This window comes from Tupaia chinensis, unplaced genomic scaffold, assembly GCF_000334495.1.
Source record: "Tupaia chinensis unplaced genomic scaffold, TupChi_1.0 Scaffold140534_1, whole genome shotgun sequence".
NCBI classification, from domain to species: Eukaryota; Metazoa; Chordata; class Mammalia; order Scandentia; family Tupaiidae; genus Tupaia; species Tupaia belangeri.
The window spans coordinates 726,435-746,563 of NW_006200409.1; the positions used below are offsets into that span (position 1 = coordinate 726,435).

At 37.4% G+C, this 20,129-nt stretch overlaps 3 protein-coding genes across 4 annotated transcripts in view; 2 read left to right on the top strand and 1 right to left on the bottom strand.

Annotated features, from left to right (window-relative positions):
* The window catches only part of NHLRC2 (NHL repeat containing 2), a 62,371-nt gene extending 54,988 nt beyond the window's left edge, over nucleotides 1–7,383 (bottom strand). Inside the window, exons 1-2 of one of the 2 annotated variants that reach the window (XM_006162764.3) lie at nucleotides 6,705–7,383; nucleotides 3,314–3,466 (exon numbers count right to left, since the gene is read on the bottom strand). In XM_006162764.3, coding sequence (XP_006162826.1) covers nucleotides 3,314–3,466; nucleotides 6,705–6,882 — 331 coding nt within the window. In that variant the 5' untranslated portion in view covers nucleotides 6,883–7,383. Of the gene's footprint in view, nucleotides 1–1,667; nucleotides 1,714–3,313; nucleotides 3,467–6,704 lie in introns of those variants that run through there. The other variant, XM_027766073.1, reaches the window with a different exon arrangement.
* A 23-nt stretch (nucleotides 7,384–7,406) lies between these two features.
* On the top strand, nucleotides 7,407–10,768 carry DCLRE1A (DNA cross-link repair 1A; the record flags this gene model as incomplete). Its single annotated transcript, XM_027766063.1, has 2 exons — nucleotides 7,407–9,064; nucleotides 10,242–10,768. Coding segments are annotated over exons 1-2 (993 nt in total), but the record flags the coding sequence as incomplete, so codon positions are not given.
* The window catches only part of LOC102469677 (DNA cross-link repair 1A protein), a 13,302-nt gene continuing 3,939 nt past the window's right edge, over nucleotides 10,767–20,129 (top strand). The window contains exons 1-6 of the mRNA XM_027766074.1: nucleotides 10,767–11,710; nucleotides 13,862–13,995; nucleotides 15,046–15,164; nucleotides 16,709–16,849; nucleotides 17,683–17,828; nucleotides 18,630–18,784. Of these exons, the coding sequence (XP_027621875.1) occupies nucleotides 10,771–11,710; nucleotides 13,862–13,995; nucleotides 15,046–15,164; nucleotides 16,709–16,849; nucleotides 17,683–17,828; nucleotides 18,630–18,784 (1,635 nt within the window). The 5' untranslated portion in view covers nucleotides 10,767–10,770. The remainder of the gene's footprint in view (nucleotides 11,711–13,861; nucleotides 13,996–15,045; nucleotides 15,165–16,708; nucleotides 16,850–17,682; nucleotides 17,829–18,629; nucleotides 18,785–20,129) is intronic.

The window sequence follows — 20,129 nt, forward strand, 5'->3', positions numbered from 1 at the left end:
AAAGAAGCACACCATGGTGAGAAACACAGCAAATATAACCCAGATATGCATATGAACACAATACTTACACATAACAATCATGAATAAATATGAATAAATTTAACTTATCTATAGAAAGAAAAAGACTTGGATACATTTTGTACATAAAAGATACATCTAAAAGTGAATCGCGAAAGTTAAAATTAGAGCTAGATAGTAGTATACAAGGCAGATGATAGTGAAGAATACAAAAGTTGTAGATCTCTTCCCTTAGCTCTTCCAACTTGGGGACCCAGGTGAATGTTTAGCTTCAAGACAGAGGGCACCACCTTACTCTGCTAGTCACCCCACTCTCTAAATTGGAAGCTTACATGGTCCTCGTGCATTCCAGCTCATGCCTGCGGGTCCTAGTTAGCCCCTGCTCTCCTACTTCATATCCATCTTTCCTATTCCATTGCCTTTCCTGGCATCTTCAAGCTGAGGCACTATACACAGAAGTGACCTAGTGTCACCTAGACTAGATAGCCAGCTCCACAATTACATAAGGTCAACTCTCTATAATAAATTCCTAGTTCTGCTTCTCTGATCAAACCATGACAATTATATCATGACTATTGATCTTACCTCTACAATTATACATATGAAACCTTCATCCATGCACTCACTGGCAGATATCCCTACATAAACTTAGATATAAACTTAGGTCTTATCAGGTCTTTTCTAAGTCTATGCCTTTACCAAGTATGGACAGTGACTGACTTTCTAACTTCCCTGGAATATTCAGTTACTACTATCCTAATCTTCAATGCCTGGCTCTCATAAAAAGAAGTAGAGGAAAACGAAGGAGAAGAGAGAGGAAACAATTCTTTAAATCCCATGGAAGTCAATTCAGCCAGATATGAGGGGTTGGCAATAATGTAGCACAGTACAATAATAATAATGACCACTGCCTTTGTGATCAGAAGGAACAATGAGTGATCAGAGGACAAACTCATGATACTTGTAAGATATGGTCCTTTTTGCCTATCTGAACTCTGGCAAGCTATGTGTAAGCTGCTCCAGGAACATGACGTGGCTGCCTGCCATGGTGCTGGGGCTGGGTAACTGCTACTGTGCTAAGAGCTGAAACTGACCAGAATTAACTGTACTTTCCAGTTCAAGCCTTCAATAGGCTCCAGAGCTACAAAACAGTTAGGTCAGACAGTCCATGCCAGCACAATTGTTGTCTAGGTGGGGACAGATTGCTGTTATGTTCAGTAAATGTGATAATGTGAACAAGAAACAAAGGCATCTCAAACCTAAGAGCTACGATACCTTATTTCTTAAATTCATACACAGGAATTTCTGAAAACATGAGTTAGCTACTGGGAATATCTGAGTTCTCAATAAATATCTTTGATGAATAATTTTAAGATACAATCTAATTCTAGCCCATGGCAAAGTGGTTAATGTGGCTGAATCCCACATGCCTGACCAGGCAATTCAAATACCAGTTTGAGTATTGGACCCAGCATCTTGAGAAACATGTTGGGCACATGTGTATATATGCTCAAAATCCCAAAATCCCATAAGTAGGAAGAGATAGAGGAGAAGGTGATTTCTTATTGGCCCCTCATCTCTAAGAGGGTGGGGTATATGTGCTCTCTGCTGGGGGGGCGGGGGGAGGATACAAAAGATACAATTCTTACCATTTAAAAGCATCTGAAGTTTAACTTTTAACTTTCATGGAAGTTTTAATCTACCATTCCTTTTCTTTTTTTTTTTTCCTGGAGAGGTTTTTGCTATAGGGTGTGTATGCTCACTAGAAAGACAGAGAGAGACAGAGAGTCAGAAAGTGAGAAATCACCCCCCCGGGAGGTGGCCATGCTGCAATCCCTTCTCCTCCATTCTTTTCTTGGGATCTTGGGCATGCATGCACATGTGCCCGGCTTGAGTTCAAGCCACCAGGTCCAGGACTTGAACCATGGTCGACTACATGGAAGTCCAGCGACATAGCCATTACACTAACTGCTGGTCCCTACCATTTCTTTTTTAAACTAAGTTTCAAAATATTTTTCATATTTGTTCATGTAACAGTCTAATCCCATCTTTACTCTCACTAGATTTTTTTATATATATACTCCAATAATACAGTTTTGATTTATTGAAATATAATTGAATTTTTAATTAATTTTACTTACCCCATACTCTCTTTTTAAAAAGATGTAAATAAGAATATATCTGATAATTTTTTATACTTCTAGAGTGAATACTAAGTATACTCTCTTACATCTTCAGAATTTGTAGCACCATAAAAGAGGATTTCCTACTGGACTTTGAAAAACATCAGCTGTAATAAATCATTTTTTTAATGAAGCAAGGTCAAGGAAAAAGTATGCTGTACTATTTTGCAATCTACTGTAGTTCATGTCATTCAATATTAACAAAAGCTTAATTACATTTCTTTTATTTATTTATTTATTTTTTTGGAGAGGTTTTTGCTATAGGGCATGTGCGCTTGCCAGAAAGAGAGAGACAGAGAGACAGAAAGCCAGAAATCACCTCCCAGGGGGGATGGCCACACCACAATCCCTTCTCTCCCATTCTCCTTTCCTCTTGGGATCTTGGGCACACATGCACATCTGCCAGGCGTGATTTTAAGCCACCGGGTCCAGTACTCGAGCCGCGGTCAACTACATGGGAGTCCAGTGACATAGCCATTATGCTAACTGCTGGTTCCTAATTATATTTCTTAGTAAGAATTATTTTTTTCTGGTTTGCTATAGGGCATGTGTGCTTACCAGAGAGAGACTAAGAGATTGAGGAAAAGTGAGAAAGTACCCTCCAGTCGGGATGGCCATGCTGCAATACCTTCTTCTCTGTTCTCTTAGGATTTTGGGCATGAACACATGCCTGGCATGTTTTTCGAGCCACCGGGTTGGGACTCAGTGCATTTAGTCATGTGGGATCCAGTCACCTCACCCTCTATGCCTCCTGCTGGTCCAGAACTTTAAATCTTTGTATCCCAGTGAGAAGAGTTTAAAAGTGGGGTTATGTGTTTCATACAAAAAGACCTTTTTAAATACATGATCATGCAAAAAAGTAAATTATGACTTTATCCTCAGAGAAAATCCATACTCAAAATGTTAGTTCTTTGGATAGGCAAACTATTATCATAGGCAAACTATTATCACTAAACTTAACCCTTGATGAAAAGGCACAGAGTACTTAATTCATAGATTAGAAATTACTTTTAGAATCACTGAAGTCTTGCCAAATGTCTACTCGCCTAAGAACAAATGAGTCACCTATTCTTCTAGTGCTTATGCCAGGACTAGAATTAAAGAGTAGATACCTTTATCAGAGTATGCGTGTTCTAATGCATGGAGATCAGGAAACAGGTGGATACAGTTTATGCAGCAGTAGGTGAAGAAATCAAGGACGACCACCTTTCCACATAGATCCTTATAGACAGAAATAGGCTCTTCTGTGTTTAGCCATTCTAATCCTGAAATGTATACAAAATAAATCACAATGATTAAAGGGAAATAGAAAGAGAAAAATTTATCTAAATGATTTCCACTGTAATGTGAACTTTTTTTCCCTAAGACTAGTACAAATAATCTAAATACTTTAAGAGTTAATAGCATTATTTAAAGGCTGTGGCAGTTACATTTATTTATTGTTTTGCTTATCAAGAACCACTCTTTCTATAAATAAAAGAAATAAAAGATATGATGTAGCATCACGATTATAATAAGCCAAATAATTACAATTTAAGGGAAAAAAAATAAGGCAAGTTGGTAGAGACTGAAACCAAAGAGGGCAGAAAGAAGAAAAGGAGAGAATGAGTGGAGGGCTAAGATTATGGGAGGGTATGGGATAGGAAAGCTGTGTCATTAGGCATTCTGAAATACAGCTAACAACAACAAAAACTACTAAATTTTTTTGGAAATACTATAATAATCTATGTGAAAGGGGGGTAAGATCAATACATTTAAGCAAATACAAGAGGGAAATATCAACACTAAACATAAACAATTAGGTATAAATGGGCAATTAAGAATGAAGGTCAAGTTTAAGAATGGTAGGATATGACTATCAAAATGGAACAAAATGTATATAAGGATATACATACAAAAGCCTAAATGAATTTCATAAAAGAGAAGAAGTTGACACTGTTCCTGGATTTGGGTGAGCCCGTAAATGCACATTAAAATATTTTCAGTGCAAAGTTAAACAAAATCCTGGAAGCAACATCCATGTAGATAAGAACACGTTCCCTTCTCTCAAAAAAAAATAAATTGGAATCTCACTTATCTGTACTTTCAAAAATCAGAATATAATTCATTGACTATGATTCAAAGTTTTTTTCCTAATGTAAGAGAAATTTATTATTAGGTCTTTCATACTTCTGGTAATCCTGTCTTGAAGTTTTTTCTCACAGATCTAATGGATAATTCTGCGGGAAAAGCAGAACAACAGTTTTGATGAGGGGTTTCCAAGGATATGAGGCTGTAGACATTCCAGTGAGACAGACCTCAACCCCAAACTTGAACTATGTACTATAGAAGTATATTTGCACTACTATTAAAAATATGGCACTAATGTTTAACCTGTTTAAGAAAACAAAGATATATTTCACACTTAGAAGTAAATAAATGCAGCTATTAAAACTACTAATTATCTCTTGAAACAAATATCTGGAAATATTTCATGGCAACTGAAAGCCAAAGCTGCGTAAATGAGTAACTATAGTAGTAACAGCTAATGACTAGCGATGCCCACTGGAGTCTAAAAAAAACCTCAGACGTATTTCTAACAATTAGTTCAAACTAGTGGGGTTTCAGTGTACAGAGACTTCTCAATTATCTATTTTGATAAACTCATAAATATATACCGAATCAAGTGATCATATGAACCAACACTGATTAATGTTTATTTACATGCTATTTGTAAAATGTTCATTAACCTATCTTCTATAATTTTTTTCTAGTCAAGAATAACTTTGATCGGGGTAGAGAAAGAATTATTACATTCTTAGTTATTTAGGTAGATATCTGCCAGGCTTAATAATAAAATATTTTATAGTAACAGTAATTACAATGACTACAATAAAAAAGCCCTAACATTTATTAAGCTCACGTGTAAATTAAGAACTTTATATATATATATATGTATATATATATATATGTGTATATATATATATATATACACATACACACACACACACACACACACATAGATAGATAGATAGATAACCTCCAATCCATATAATAAACCTAGAGGTAAAACAGTAATTCCATTACAAGTGAGGAAGAAAGGCTTGGAGAAGTAACTTGCTCAAAATTACATAATAAACTAATGGAATAATAAAGATTTAATCCCAGGTCTATCTGAATCCACTGCACTGCTCCCACAAACAGTGTATCTTCTAAGAAATGAACAAAGCATTCAGTTTTTAAAATAAAGTGATGCTTATCATTTCTTCATTATAGTTTATCAATAAAGAAATCAAGAAATATTGGTTGCTAACATTATGTCCTCAATAATCAAGTCCAGTAGAAAATCAGACTGCGTCAAATACAAAGCCTGAATATTTTATTGTTATTATTTATAAGTCACAGAAGTCAAATCTCATAGTAATAAAATACACTCACTGTAAATACAAACAAAATACAAAAAAAGTAGACAATAAAAACTCCCCCAACCCCAGTTGGTATCTTGCTTGTTTGTAACATTGTACTCTATAACTACCTTACAAAGTTTTCCAAAAGTATGTATATTTTTGGGTTTCCTCTGATGGGCTAGGCATTCAAGCACCTGTTCTTTAGTAAGAATTCCACAATACTTTAAATCTAATATAAGATTAATAATAAAAAATTAGCATTTGCTCAGGTGAGTGCAAAAAACTCCCAAAGACACCCAAGACTTTTGTCAGAGGCAGGTTCCAATATACCTCATGGGATGAGATAACTGAACCCTGTCACGTCCAACCCATTAACTATGCATGTGGTTTCAGTGTCACGCCAGGGCACATGCCAACACTAGCAGGCAAAACAATACCACTCCCGACCAAACAAGGTAAAGTACAGTTTCATCTGCCATGACAAGGTGCGCTTCAAAGAACGGCTGGGACTATCTGTCCCGTCGTTTTCCAAACGATCACAAAGCCAGGATTCAAACTCTGGAGAGAGCAGATTTGAAAATGACAAGTTTCACGACTTTGAACAGAGAAGTGCGTGTGGCATGGCTAAGAAACCAGCAAACTTGGGGCCTGTATAACTCAGCGGCTGCACTGTACTGGCTGAGCCCTGGGCTTACTGAACCTCCCCCGGGGCCTCAGTTTTCTCAACTGTAAAAGAGGATCATCAGAGGCCCTCGCTGGGTTGTACAGAGGGTTAAATAAGAGGATATACCCTGAAGGGTTCAGAACTGTGCATCAGCTAGGATGATGCAGAAACAGGACGACGACGAGGCTGGGAACCAGACTTACAAGACAGGGTGGCGTGGACATGCCATCCTTGCCGACTCGGGTCCCTAAATAGCAATGGTCTATTGAATTAGCATCAGGTCCAGGCGGACCTCGGGAGGGGAACGAATACTCAGGTCCCCACCCTGTAGACACCCCGTCTGTCATTGCCTGGGGACACTCGGGCAAGGAGGATTCGCGGATCCCGCCTATAACAAGGCCCAGGGGAGGGCGCGGCCCAGAGGAAGGGGAGGTCCCGGGAGAGGCCCCTCACCTTCCGGAAACTCGGGCACCGACAGGTCCTGCTCCCAGCCGTCCACCTTCTGCAGATACTGGTAGACCAGGCTGTCCTTCTCCTGCTGGGTGACGGCGTCGAGCAGCGCGTACTCCAGCGACGTCTGCGCGGGCAGCAGGCCGGAGAGGCTGCCGCCCCGGGCCCCGGGCGCCGCCATGTTCCCCGGGCTGCGGAGGCGGCCGCGGGCGCAAGGGACGGTCCGGCCGCTGAGCGAGAGGAAGCGTCTACGCGCCTCGGGTTGGAAAGCGCGGCCTGGGCCTCACCCTCCGTCAGCCCCACTGCACGCCAGCCACGCTTTTGTCTTCTTTAAGCATACGTCCAAACGCCAAAGTCCAGACCGCCGCGATCCCCAGGCACGTAATTGAACTGCTGTCCCCAGCCTCCCCGCCCCTCCCAGGTCCCCTCGCCGCAGCCGAGCCTGGACATTCGCGGCGCCAGATTCAACACGGAAGGGCTTCCGGGACAGCGTGCTAGAAGCGCTAAGGGAGCCATTGTCCTACGCGCCACTTTGACAACCAACAGGTTTTAGAACAAGCTAAAAAACGATCATAGGCCTTAAAGGAGCATACTTCAAAAAAAAAAAATTTTTTTTTTAAAGTTTGGCTCTTATACCAGAATAAGCCGATTCGACACGACCCTGGCAGCGGGAAGCTATTCCCGCCAAGACGTGAAAGGTAAAGGGGCAAGGATACACGCAAGAAAGCTTTTTTGAGATGGGAGTGACTAGTCAGTGGCTTTGACTTACACACAAATACAGTGTTCCGTCTCCCCAGGAGTGCTGAAAGTGCGGGCACGAACTGCCTGCCTGGCGAGCGGGTGGAGGGGGTGCTGGAGGGAGCGCACGCAGCTGGAGCTGCTCCCCCGGGGGCGCGGGCGGCAGGTGGGCGGCGGCAAGGGGCCTTGAGTGACAATTCTGTCTTCCGAAGGGGAAGGCGCTGGTGTCCTGTGGCCTGGAGGGAGCTAACTGTGCTCAACCTGGAGAAGGTGTGGGCCCCGCTCACTGGCCTTGCAGGTTACAAAGTCCATACAGAAGGTAGAGCCAGTGAAAACATCTGGAAAGTGACCTCGGTGTTGAGCTGGTGGAGAGAGGGTTGACCACCTGGGGACAGGCCACCTCTGTGGTCTCGTTACCGCATGTACCCTTAGTACTAGCACAACTTCACGTACTTTAACTTTGTTCAGTGTGCAGGGTTCGTTCATCGCTGCTGGAAGAGAATAATGGACTGACCCAGGACACCAAAACGGTTCAATATCGACGCATCACCCGATAAGGGCAATGATTTTGTTGTTGTTCTGGTTTTTTTTCCAAATCACACACCTCTCTGATGTGTGTTCCTAGTTTTACTATAAACTGAGGTATCAGCCACGTAGGGTTTGGAATATCTACTGATCCAGTTGCCCAGAGACTGTGGTTGGATTTATGAATTATTTGAACAGTTGTCACTTGAAAGAGAACTGACAGTAACTTCATAATAATTTTACAAAGCTCTTCCTGAGAATAAGCTGTTGAGCATATACTCCCCATTAGGTCTTAATTTTAAAAGTATTATTGACTCTTATTTTTATGAATCAAGTAAGTCCTGGAAAAAGCCGAGATACCTGAATGAAATAGCCAAGATGGAAAACTTCTGTTATTCTCCTTGTAATAAGTTCTCTTAATTTTATGGCATAAGTGAACAGCAGGTATTCTCAGGTATAAGGTTTGTAGCTTGTCAGTATATTCATTCCCAGAGCTTTAGACTCCCATTGGTTTTGCTACTTTTGGTTATTTCTCAGCAAAATAATGCCATTAATTTTTTTGTAACAAGAAATGGACTCTCAATTTTCAATATACATAAGATTAGTGCTTTTTTAATCATAAAATTATTTTGCCATGTTAGAAGACACTTTTTCAGAAGACGACATCTGGGAATACAAATCCAGAAGAAAACCCAAACCAGTACGTCCAAATAGGTGCTCCGAACATATTCCAAAATCTGTTGAAAAAACAACAAATGAAAAAGACCAATCAAAACGGAACAGAAACAAAAAAAGAACTATAGATGCCAAAGGGAAAGTGAAGGACCATGCTAGGTGCCTCGGAGAAACAGATTGTCAGACTTCTGTTGCTTCTAGTCAGAATTCAAGTTGTGAAGATGGTCTTCAGCAGTCCCAAACCGGGGAAACCACTCCACGGAAGCCCTGTAGAGCTCAGAAGAACAAACAAGCATCCCCAAAGATACGTCCAGTTTATGACGGATACTGCCCAAACTGCCAGATGCCTTTTTCCTCATTGCTAGGTCAGACACCTCGATGGCATGTTTTTGAATGTTTGGAATCTCCACCAGACTCGGAAAAAGGTAAGATTACAAAAAAAGGTAATTATCTCTGAATTGACTAAATGCATTATGTCAGATATATCCATTCAGTGAAATGAGGAAGACCAGCAGTAGACCGAAAGAGGAGAAACACTGTACCAATCAATGGTCCAAGTGTAGAAAATGCTGCAAAACTTAAGACAGTTTTAATGGATTTTAGTATTTCATAAACGTTCCTAAACATCTTACTTTTTATCAGTGTTAATCGAACAGTTACTGTGCTAAGTACTTTGGCTCTGTTTTATACTTATTTGATCCTGTAAGTAAATGGTATTAACATTTCACAGATAAGTGTTCTTAAAAGTTAAATAATAGGCCCATTTAAAAAAAATCTTTTATGCAATTGTATAGAAAAGTACAAATACAACTGGGTTTCTTTTTCCTTTTAAGTTTTGCTATGGGGTATATCCACTCGTCAGAGAGGGAGAGAGAGAGAGAGAGAGAGAGACAGAGAAATCACTCCCCCAGGGGGAGAGTGGATGGCCATGCCACAGTCCTTTCTCTCCCATTTTCCTTTCAGGATTTTGGGCACACATGTACACATGCCAGTATGATTTTTAAGCCCCCGGGTCTGGGACTCAAACCACAGAGTTGACCTTGGCCATTTGGGATCTAGCCCGCTTAACCTCCATGCTACCTGCTGGCCCACAGCTGAGTTTCAAAATGTATTTATATTGTAATCATCATGTTAATATACAGTAAGAAGAACTGGAAAAGAGTCTTTGGTGACTAAGATTCTAATATATATTGTGCCAAATTATAACGGAAGTATAAACATGCTATCTATGTTTTTATTATATTTAAAAAATATATAATAAGTTGTATTTAACATGTAGAAAAATCTAGTTGGTATGTATGAAAATAGTTATGATTATTTGTACATTTTTTAATTATCTCATTTCTTGAAAAAAACCTTGAGTCACAGTTTAAATAGTATTAAATTTAAAAAGAATAACTAGCACCTCATAATATATGCTGGATTTATGTTACTATTTTATACTGATATTTTTATTGTGCTGGTAAAAATAGCTATTTTCACAAGGCCTCAAAGTAGAACTGATGATTTTCTGTTTAACAGGTTAATTTATAGTGTTCATGTTGTTGAAGCTTAGTCTGCGTTGTAGTCCCGTCATAATTTTTTCTTTATTAAAATTTACAGAGTGTCCTGATGGTCTTCGCTGTAGCTCAACAATTCCTTCTCATTACAAGAGATACACCCACCTGCTGCTAGCTCAAAGTAGGGCTGGTAATAACCCTTTTAACAGCCCACCCCAGGGGTCAGATGGGACCAATGCAGGCTCTCTTTGTAGCCTTGAGGGAAGATGGTCTTTGTCTCAGAAACAAACTGACAATTTGAAACATATTTCTAATCCCTTGTTGATAACACAAGAAAATCTTAGTCTACAAAAATCTCAGACTCCAACTGAAGGCAATGAAAAGATTTCATCAAATATCCAAATGTCCCAAAAAACTTTACCACGTACACAATTTGTTAAAGATGACACATTGGTAGAAGTTGGTTTGCCTGTTGCTGATGAAGAATTAGACTGCCAAAACAACTCAGAGCTCATAGATTTGTCTTTGCCAGAAAATGACCTCAGCGACTGTGAAATCTCTTATTCTCCACTTCGAAGTGATGAAGAAACTTATGATAGAGATGAAAAGCTGTGTAATTCACAGCAGGTAGTATGCTGTATGACACAACATATTCTGATCACTGTTTTATGTTGTTTCCACCTGCATTAGCAGGCGAGGTTGCTGCTTCAAATGATCAAGACACTAAAGCAAGACCATGTGAGCCAGAATTTCACTCATCTCAATCACGTAAACAAGTACATGAGGAATCAGCTGTTTACAATCAAGTTTCTCTTCCATTATTTAAAAGTGAAACATCCAAACCTTTTGAAAGCCCAGGAGGAGGTTATCTTTCTAGTCATCCCACTCAAAGTAAAGTCAGAGAATTATCCAATGAAAACTCCAGTGCTAAGAACAATTCTAACTCAGCATGTTTTTGCAGAAAGGCATTAGATGTCATGAAAGATGGTAAAGTTACAGTTTTAAACACAGAAAAATTTTCTAGTGCCACTACTGCTGAAGAGTCTTTAAAAATATTGCCTTCTGGTTCTAAGTGTAAGGCAAGACATCCCTCTGCCAAGGCAATGAAGCAAATGGATATAGGTGTGTATTTTGGACTGCCACCCAAGAGAAAAGATGAGAAATTGCTGGGAGAACATGCATTAGAAGGGATAAAGTTAAATCCAGTTGTTAGTCCTAATGAAAAGGGGTCCCGGCAGCGCAAGAGGAAAGCAGAAAGCTCTTTAAGTGATTTGGAATTTGATGGAAAGAATTTAAATGAAAGTCAGCTCTCTGTGGAACTTTCTAGTGGGAGATCTCAGCGCAAAAGAAAGAGACTTAAAAAGTCAAAATCAGTGCAGGACGGAACACATCAGAATAGGTCAGATCAACGTATTAATAGTACAGAAGTTGAAACAGTTCATTTAAGTAAAGATGAAGTCTTCATAAAATCAGCTCATGGCAGGCTACCAAGAGGGCCTGTGAAAACCTCAGCATTATCAAATGCAGGAGAATTTAGAAAAAGGACATGTCCATTTTATAAGAAGATACCTGGTAAGTGGAACTATCAGTACTCAACTTTTTTGAACTTCATGTTTGTTGTCCATGGTGTGTGTGTGTGTATGAAACAATTTTTAGTGTTTCCTGTGCTATTTATGATATTTTTATGAGCCTCTAATCTTAAGTGTTTTTGTTTTGTTTTGGTGTGTTTGGTTTCTTTACTGTATTCAATTGAGCTAACTTTTTAAAACATTGAAAGCATTGTCTATATACAAGGCACGGTACTATTACGTAGATATTTCAAACTATAGAAAGATTAGTAAGAGCAGCAGGGATTCAGCTTAATATTGAAGAAAGAATGGGATCTCTATAAGTAACTATAATAAGAGACAGTCTAAGCACTTGTGAAAAATACTAGATTTCAAAGAAAAAACGCATCATGACTTTCCCAACGACCCAATACAAAAGATGCAGTACTAAATAACTTTAAAGAAGGGAAATATCACAGATTGTACAAATCATAATAAATGCCAAACATTTAAAAACCATATTAGAACTTAGTTTCTCTGCATTTTCATAAGTTTTAATTTCCCATGCCTTTATAAATGAGTTAGCAAGAAAAAAATGTATAGTGAAATGAATATTATAGTTGAAAAAAATAATAATTCTTTCTCTGAAAGAATATAAAACAGCCAGAATATACTTAGTTTCAGAAAGAGTTTCGTTAATAATAAGCTGCATCTCACAAAACCATGCTGGATTGTGTTAATATTTTGTATTGATCTTTTTATTGATGGTCTAGAGGTAGAAATTGTCCCAAATATCTCTGTACAGAATAGCATTCATGTATATCATAGTGCCAGTTTTTTTCTAAAGAATTACTTATTTGTTCATTCATTATTTTAATTTGACCAGGGAGAGACATAGAGAGAAAGAGAGGGAAAGTGAGAAAGCAAGCCACTGGGTCTGGGACTTGAACCATGGTCAGCCATGTAGGAGTGTCCGACACCTTAGCCATCATGCCACTAGCTGGCCCTCACTGTTTTATTTTTAATAATTATTTTGGTTACTAGTCTGTAGTTAAGTGAGCCTACAACATATTCCACATGTGAGAATCCTCAATAGAATCACGAAGTGCTTATTTATGTGCATGTTGCTGGTCAGTATGCTTGTTTGTTTTATGAACCCATTTTCGAACAGGGTTTCTCGTCTTTTTAATTATCGTTCCTCTAGGGAGCCATCTTGGGTATTTCTTTTTCTTTTCTTTTTTTTTTTTCTTGTTTTTCTCTCACCTCCCACTTGCATGTTGCAGTGAAATTCAAAAACTATAAATATACTGCTTACTTTTTATTGTCCTGTGGTGCTTTGGAGGGCCCTAGCCTTTTGCAATATGTAAAGTTATTTTGACCTTCAACCATTTTTGCCCCTGAGAAGCATGTCAATATTACGCTCACTGAAAATTCAGGTTTTAGAAGAAAGTGAACATTCTTCTTTGGCTGTTCTACAGAAAGTATTTCAAGTAACCAGTAAGTATCATGAAAATATTAAGTACAGCAAAACAGTAATTAGTTCAAAGCTTAATTTCTTGATTTGATTGTATGTTTTTTAGACTGAGGATATAATTATTCACAAAAGTTTCTCAGTGGGAACTTACAAGACTTATTCGTATCTTTAGTATCACTGTCTGCTAAGTATACTGGTAAAGTTTAGTTCTACCAGTTAAGTATTAGTATAAATACTATACTAATAAAGCATAGTTACATTGGAGCCAGCAGGTGGCATGGTAGTTATGGTGCTGGACTCCCACATGAATGCCCATGGTTCAAGTCCTGGATCTGGTGGCTTGAGAATCACCCCAGGGACATGTGCGTACATGCCCAAAATCCCGAGAGGAGAATGGATTGCTCTGTGACCATCCCCCCTGGGGGTTGATCTCTGACTTTCCTTCTCTCTGTCTCTATCTCTCTCTGGTGAACACACATGCCCTATGGCAAATATCTAAAATGAAATATATATGTATGTGTGTATGTATATATGTACATAAAATATCACATATATAATATATGTTTTATATATATATACAAGTTATACACACACACACACACAATAGTTACATTGAAAAAGAGGTGTAAAGAAGATAAGTAATCCAATCAGATGTCTTTGGTAACTGTTGCTCTGCCTGCTGTATTGGCATTTTCATTACAGGGACTGGCTTTACAGTTGATGCCTTCCAGTATGGCATGGTTGAAGGTTGCACGGCCTATTTCCTCACACATTTTCATTCTGATCATTATGCTGGATTGTCTAAAAACTTCACATGTCCAGTTTACTGTAGTGAGGTAAGTATAGTATTCTAAAATCTTACTTTGTAGAATGCTGTGAATTTCTAAACAACAGTTTGAAAATTAGACTGATCAGATCTATCATTCCACTAGAAAGAATATGAGAAACCCGATTGCACATTGAGGTTCTAAAATTAGATGAGTTAATGTCAATAGTTAAAATCAGTTTTTTAAAAGACATGTTTTAATACATGGAAACAATTGATAAACTCTTTCACAGTACCATAAAAACCTACATTATCCAGTAAACATTAATCGAATGCCTAAATAGACAATGCAAGGCAAAATACCCAACTTCAAGGAGCTCATAGCTTCTAGGGAAAACATTGGCAAATAATACCATAGTGGGATTGGTATTATAGTAAAAAATAAAAAAATGAACAGAATGAGTAGGAAGAAGGGAGTACTTTACTGTTTCCTAAGCTAAGATTAGAGGAAGTTTCATGGTGAAAGAGATACCTTGAACTACTAATTAAAAAGTGAACATTTTAATGCCTATTTACTAAGAGCTTTAGCTAGAATTTGACTTAATCCTCACAACGTCCTGGACGTGTCTTCTTTTTATTAATGAAACAGAATGAGAGATTAAGTGACATGCCCTAAGATACAGAGCAAATAATAGCAGATCTGAAATTTGAAAGCAAGTCTGATTTCAGGACCTGGAAGAAGAAAGAGGACACAGCATCCCAGGTAGAGAGTGGAATATGTGTAAAGGCACAGGCACCTGAGAAATGCACCATTCCAGGCACTGCAGACAATAAGGAATGGCTGAAATGTTAAGAGAGGGAATAACAGGACAGACACTCTCAGCAATGGGAAGGGACCAGAGCAGGATAGTTTTGCATGTCTTGGTGGAAATGACTGCCCTTTCATACGTGAGGGACAGTCAATGACAGTTGTTCAAGCAGAGCAGTGATACAGTATTTCAGGAAGTTCTTCCTGACATCATGGAGGGTTTGCTTGAATATAAGTGGGAAAATGAGGAGATAAAATATTTCTGCTATATTATTTTACTGTATCAGCCATGGTCACATTGCTGTTTTGCAGATAACTGGCAATTTGTTGAAGAACAAGCTTCATATGCAGGAACAATATATTCATCCACTGCCAATGGACACTGAATGTGTAGTGAATGGTATCAGAGTTGTTTTGCTTGATGCCAATCAGTAAGTATTAGAGTCACCTTCATAATAACCCCTTTTTAAAATAGTCAAAAGCAAAACATGTTGAATGATTATTTAAGAACTTTTTAATTAAACCTAATATTTGATATGTCTTAGAATGTGAGGAAAACATGTACTCAATTATAGAATCCAAGAGTAAATGTAGAGAGAGTCTCTAAATGCATCTAGCCTATTTTTTTAATTGGGTTTAAATCTCTACTCTTGACAATGAGACTCCATCTAATTTTTTATTTTATTAAAAAAAATTTTTTTGGAGAGGTTTTTGCTATAGGGTACAGAAAGACAGAGACAGAGAGACAGAAAGCAAGAAATCACTCCCCAGGGGGAATGGCCACGCTACAGTCCCTTCTCCTGCATTCTCCTCTTGGTATCTTGGGCATGCATGCACACGTGCCTGGCGTGAGTTTAAGCCACTGGGTCCGGGACTTGAACCATGGTCAACTACATGGGAGTCCAGAGACATAGCCATTGTACCAAGTGCTGGTCCCATCCATCTTATTTTTTTAAGTTTTCGGCCACCTCTAGATCATGGTCACACTCATGCCTGGCATTCACAGGGAGTTCTCCAGAGTCAATCTGAGAACCTTCCCATACGGGATTGTATAACAGGGTGTAGCATTGTACTGCCATACCACTATCCTACCCTCTTATTTTTTAAAAGTACTTTAACAGGTAGCTACTGTTTTTTTACAAGATAATCTTCGCCATTTTCTTTAACATTTATATAAATTAGCAACTTATACACCATTCAAATACCAGACACCTGACTCTCTCCACCCAAAAACTAATAAATCCTTCAGGCTTTAGATACTAAATAGTTGTAAGATTTTTTTCATAGAAATCATTTCCATTTTCTTTCTTTAAGAAAAAAACAGATAAATTACTATTAGCATTCATGTTGTTAAAACATAGCTATCATGTACCCTTCTTTCTGCTTTGAGGTACATTAGCCTCCTGTACCATAGAGGTCATAAATGTTTAGAGAAAGACTGACTCTAGGTTCCTAAGATCTGGGCCAAAGTTATATTTATTTTGGATTGCCATTTTTTTTTTTTTTTTTTAACATTTGTATTCTAACTTTGCTGCTCTTTTTCTAAGCAGCGATTGAGTTCTGGTTTTAAAGTCAGCTTTATTGAGGTATTCACCATAAATCACATAGTTAGCATAAACTATCTGATCAAGCTAGCATATAAAACATTTTTATCAGGCAGAATATTTAAAGGGCTCAGAGCCTATTTCCCTAGAGTCGGCCAAGGGCCAGTCCTGAGGACAGGCCTTTCTTGGGAATGTGCAGTTGGAGCAGCACAGGCCTGCCAGGTTAATCCTTTCCTGCACATCAATTCTTTTTTTTTTTTTTTTAATGTAAATTTCTTTGAGTTAAGGTATTGCACTTCTATTACAGTACAATGCTTTGTTATCGTGGTCAGCTAATAAGCTATGTTAAGTTGTTAATATTTAAAATATGTGTTCTTCCTTCAAGCGCTTTGCCTGTGTTAAGAATATTTCCTTATATTGTTTGTGTTCAGCTGTCCAGGTGCCGTCATGATCCTTTTTTATCTTCCTAATGGTACTGTCACATTACACACCGGAGACTTCAGAGCAGATCCCAGCATGGAACGATCTCTTCTCACAGGCCAGAAAGTCCACACGCTGTACTTAGATACAACGTAAGGCTTTCTTTGTATCCATCTTTTTCCCACTGACAGCATTTGCTCTGAAAGTGTAAATAATTTGAGCCTTTGCATAAGTAATAAAAATGATGACTTATTGCCAATTATTATTTTTAAGGCTATTTATAAGAGCAATGATACTTGAAAAAATGTACTTGCTAAGAGGCAACTTTGAGATTACATGACTTAACTGACAAGAGATCAAATTATTTTGGAGAAAATATTTTTATATGGGAATTCTTTTAGCAAAACAAAGAAGAAAAATTTGAGAGCTAACTTTAGGAAAACACCCTCTTGCAATATCCTTTCAAAATATCCATGTAGCAATTAAGTGTAATTGTGAAGAGAAAATGGAGGCCAAAATGTGATTCTGTTTCAAAATTACTTCTCTTCTTTCCTTAAAAAGGTAACATGTTAGTGACAGCTTTCATTTCCTGAGTGCTATAAATATAATGGCATAAGCTATTATAATTTAATGTTTATATATATATATATATATGCCTGGCTTTTTTAATGTATATAATAGATTAAAATTTTATATACTTATGGTTTAGAACATGATATTATATGTTAAAGTACTTCATCAATTTGAGGATGGTAAAACAAATATAATGAAAAAATTTATTATAAACTTAAAATTCTATCATAAATGAGCAATAATTTGTAACAACTATTTTAGTCCCAGTCAGTGAGGTAATTACTAATAATTTGAATGATTTATTATACTGCCATTGTATGTAATTTGCCTTAGCTTATTTCTGAAATAGCATTCAATTTAAGATTATGGATTTCTTGCTGTTTTTGTAATAAGTACCACATTTCCATACTAGGTACTGCAGCCCAGAATACACCTTTCCATCTCAGCAAGAGGTTATCCAGTCTGCCATCAACACTGCCTTTGAGGCCGTAACTCTAAACCCACGTTCTCTTGTTGTCTGTGGCACTTACTCTATTGGAAAAGAGAAAGTCTTCCTAGGTGGGTGGTAGCCGTATCTAATTTACCTGAATATATTATAAAAGATCAGATTCTTTTTGCATTACGTCCTTTCACTCTCTAGTCTTGGGTTTGATATTTATTTCTGGAAATTATTCAAGATTACATTTAAAGTTGTTAGAAAATTTGATAGCGTTTGATACATTTAAACTTTGAAAGGCTTAACTTCATGAAAACATTTGATTAGTTTATTTTAGCCTTTATAGCTACAAGATGTTTATACAGCAAATGTCCGTGCTACATTATTATTTTAATAAACTTTTAAAGATAATTAATGCATAGTTGTATGTTACATTCTTTGAGGATAACCATCAGTTAATTATCTTAGAGAACATTTAACATTTTATAAATAACTTCTATATGTATAACTGCAGTTCGTCTAGATAGCATTGTACTATTTTTGCAAAGTACTTTCTATTTCTTCTTAATTATGGTCACATTATGTCAGACATTAAGATATGAGGTGATAAAGCCAGAATTTTAACTTCTCTACATTTAGTTTCTTCCCTTCCTTTACCACTTTGTATTTATCTTTTGCAGTTTTTTACCGCTAGTCCTTTATAAATAAATTCTTGGTTTTCTCACAATTTATTCTATACAGTTTCTATACAAAAATAAAAAAGATTTAACCTTTTTTGAGAGATTATGGTTAAAGTGAATATTTTGAAATTCCTTTTATTTGGTAAATTTTTATCTTAAAATTTAATTCTAGTTGTCACTACAACTTTATTATTTTTTTCTGCAAGCTGTAATTTTACTATTTTTAACCTTTTCTTGTCCTAGCTATTGCTGATGTTTTAGGTTCAAAAGTGGGCATGTCCCAAGAGAAATATAAAACCTTACAGTGCCTTAATATACCAGAAATTAATTCCCTCATCACTACAGACATGTGCAGCTCACTGGTTCACCTTCTTCCAATGATGCAAATTAATTTTAAGGTAAGCATTCAGGAGATAGGGCTTTTAGGATGAGCTATTGTAGAAAAGGCAGTCGTATGACTAAACTGTTGGGTCATTCGAAAAATCACGATGGTTTTTTTTTTTTTTTTTACACAAAAGTGTCAAGACTTTTTTGATGACCAAATAGAATCCCATTTTATCTATATTTAATTAAAGGAATTCAGTTATACTGGTGTCACCTATAGTAAAATTTGCCCTGAAAAAATTTGCCCTTTTAAAGGAGAATTTGAAATGTTTATAGTTTTTCTATGTGTGCATATAGAGTAATTAATTATTTGCCCACTAGGAGTTTAGGAACAGAGGACTGGCATACAGGAAAGAACAAAAATAGAAGAGTATGCAAATATATGGTCATTCAGTTCTTTCATTTTAAAAATCCTTTTCTAGTTCTTTCTATTCGGTCATCGGGAAAGTCAAGGTGCCTTTTTGCATTAAAAAAATGTAGAAAAATACATTATGCCTTTCCCGACAACCTAATAGGTAAGTGGGGAAATTAATGCAGAGTTTTTGTTTTTTTCCAGGTAAGTCTGTTTAATTGATATATGTTGAAAATGTACTCTTGGTGAGGTTATAATGCAATATTGGAAGGGTACTTTAGGACCAAGTTCTAGAATTACTTCGAGAGTATAAATTAAGACACATTTAATATGACCTTGTTATGATTTGGGGGTTTGTCAGGTTTTGGAGTCCATCAAACCTGTGTATTAAAGACAGTTTAGAACATAACGCACAAAAAATATATTTTCAGTTTTGCTATAATATTCAAGAAGTAACTTTCATAGTGGTTTTTGATATAGCTTAGAATGCTGATTACTGTCTTATAAATAGCACTTTTAGTGAGTAAAGATAATGAATGTTTTAGGTCTGTTCCTTGAGTGAGGAAATATTCTCTGCTATAACTACTCCTTTGTTCATGAAATTAAGGTGAATGTTGATTTGTCCTTTGGTGTTTAAGCCAGCCTTGCAAACATTTCAAATGTGGAAGGCATCTAATTTGTAGAGGGACTAATGAGATGTTGGCTAATCAGAAGAATGAGCACTGATACCTTGAGTAAGGGATAATATTTTTTGCTTGTTTCTCTTTATAGAGGTTTTTACCTTAAGGCATGTACACTTGCCAGAGTGACAGAGACAGAGAGAGGGAAAGTGAGAAATCACCCCCGGGGACTGCCGTGTTTGCAGTCCATTTTTAATTCTCCTCTCAGGATCTTAGGTGCGCATGCGTGTGTATGCACGTGCACACACACGCGCGCACACACGCCTGGCATGAGTTTCAAGCCACTGGGTCCAAGGGGCAAAACACAGTCCCACATGTAGGAGATCC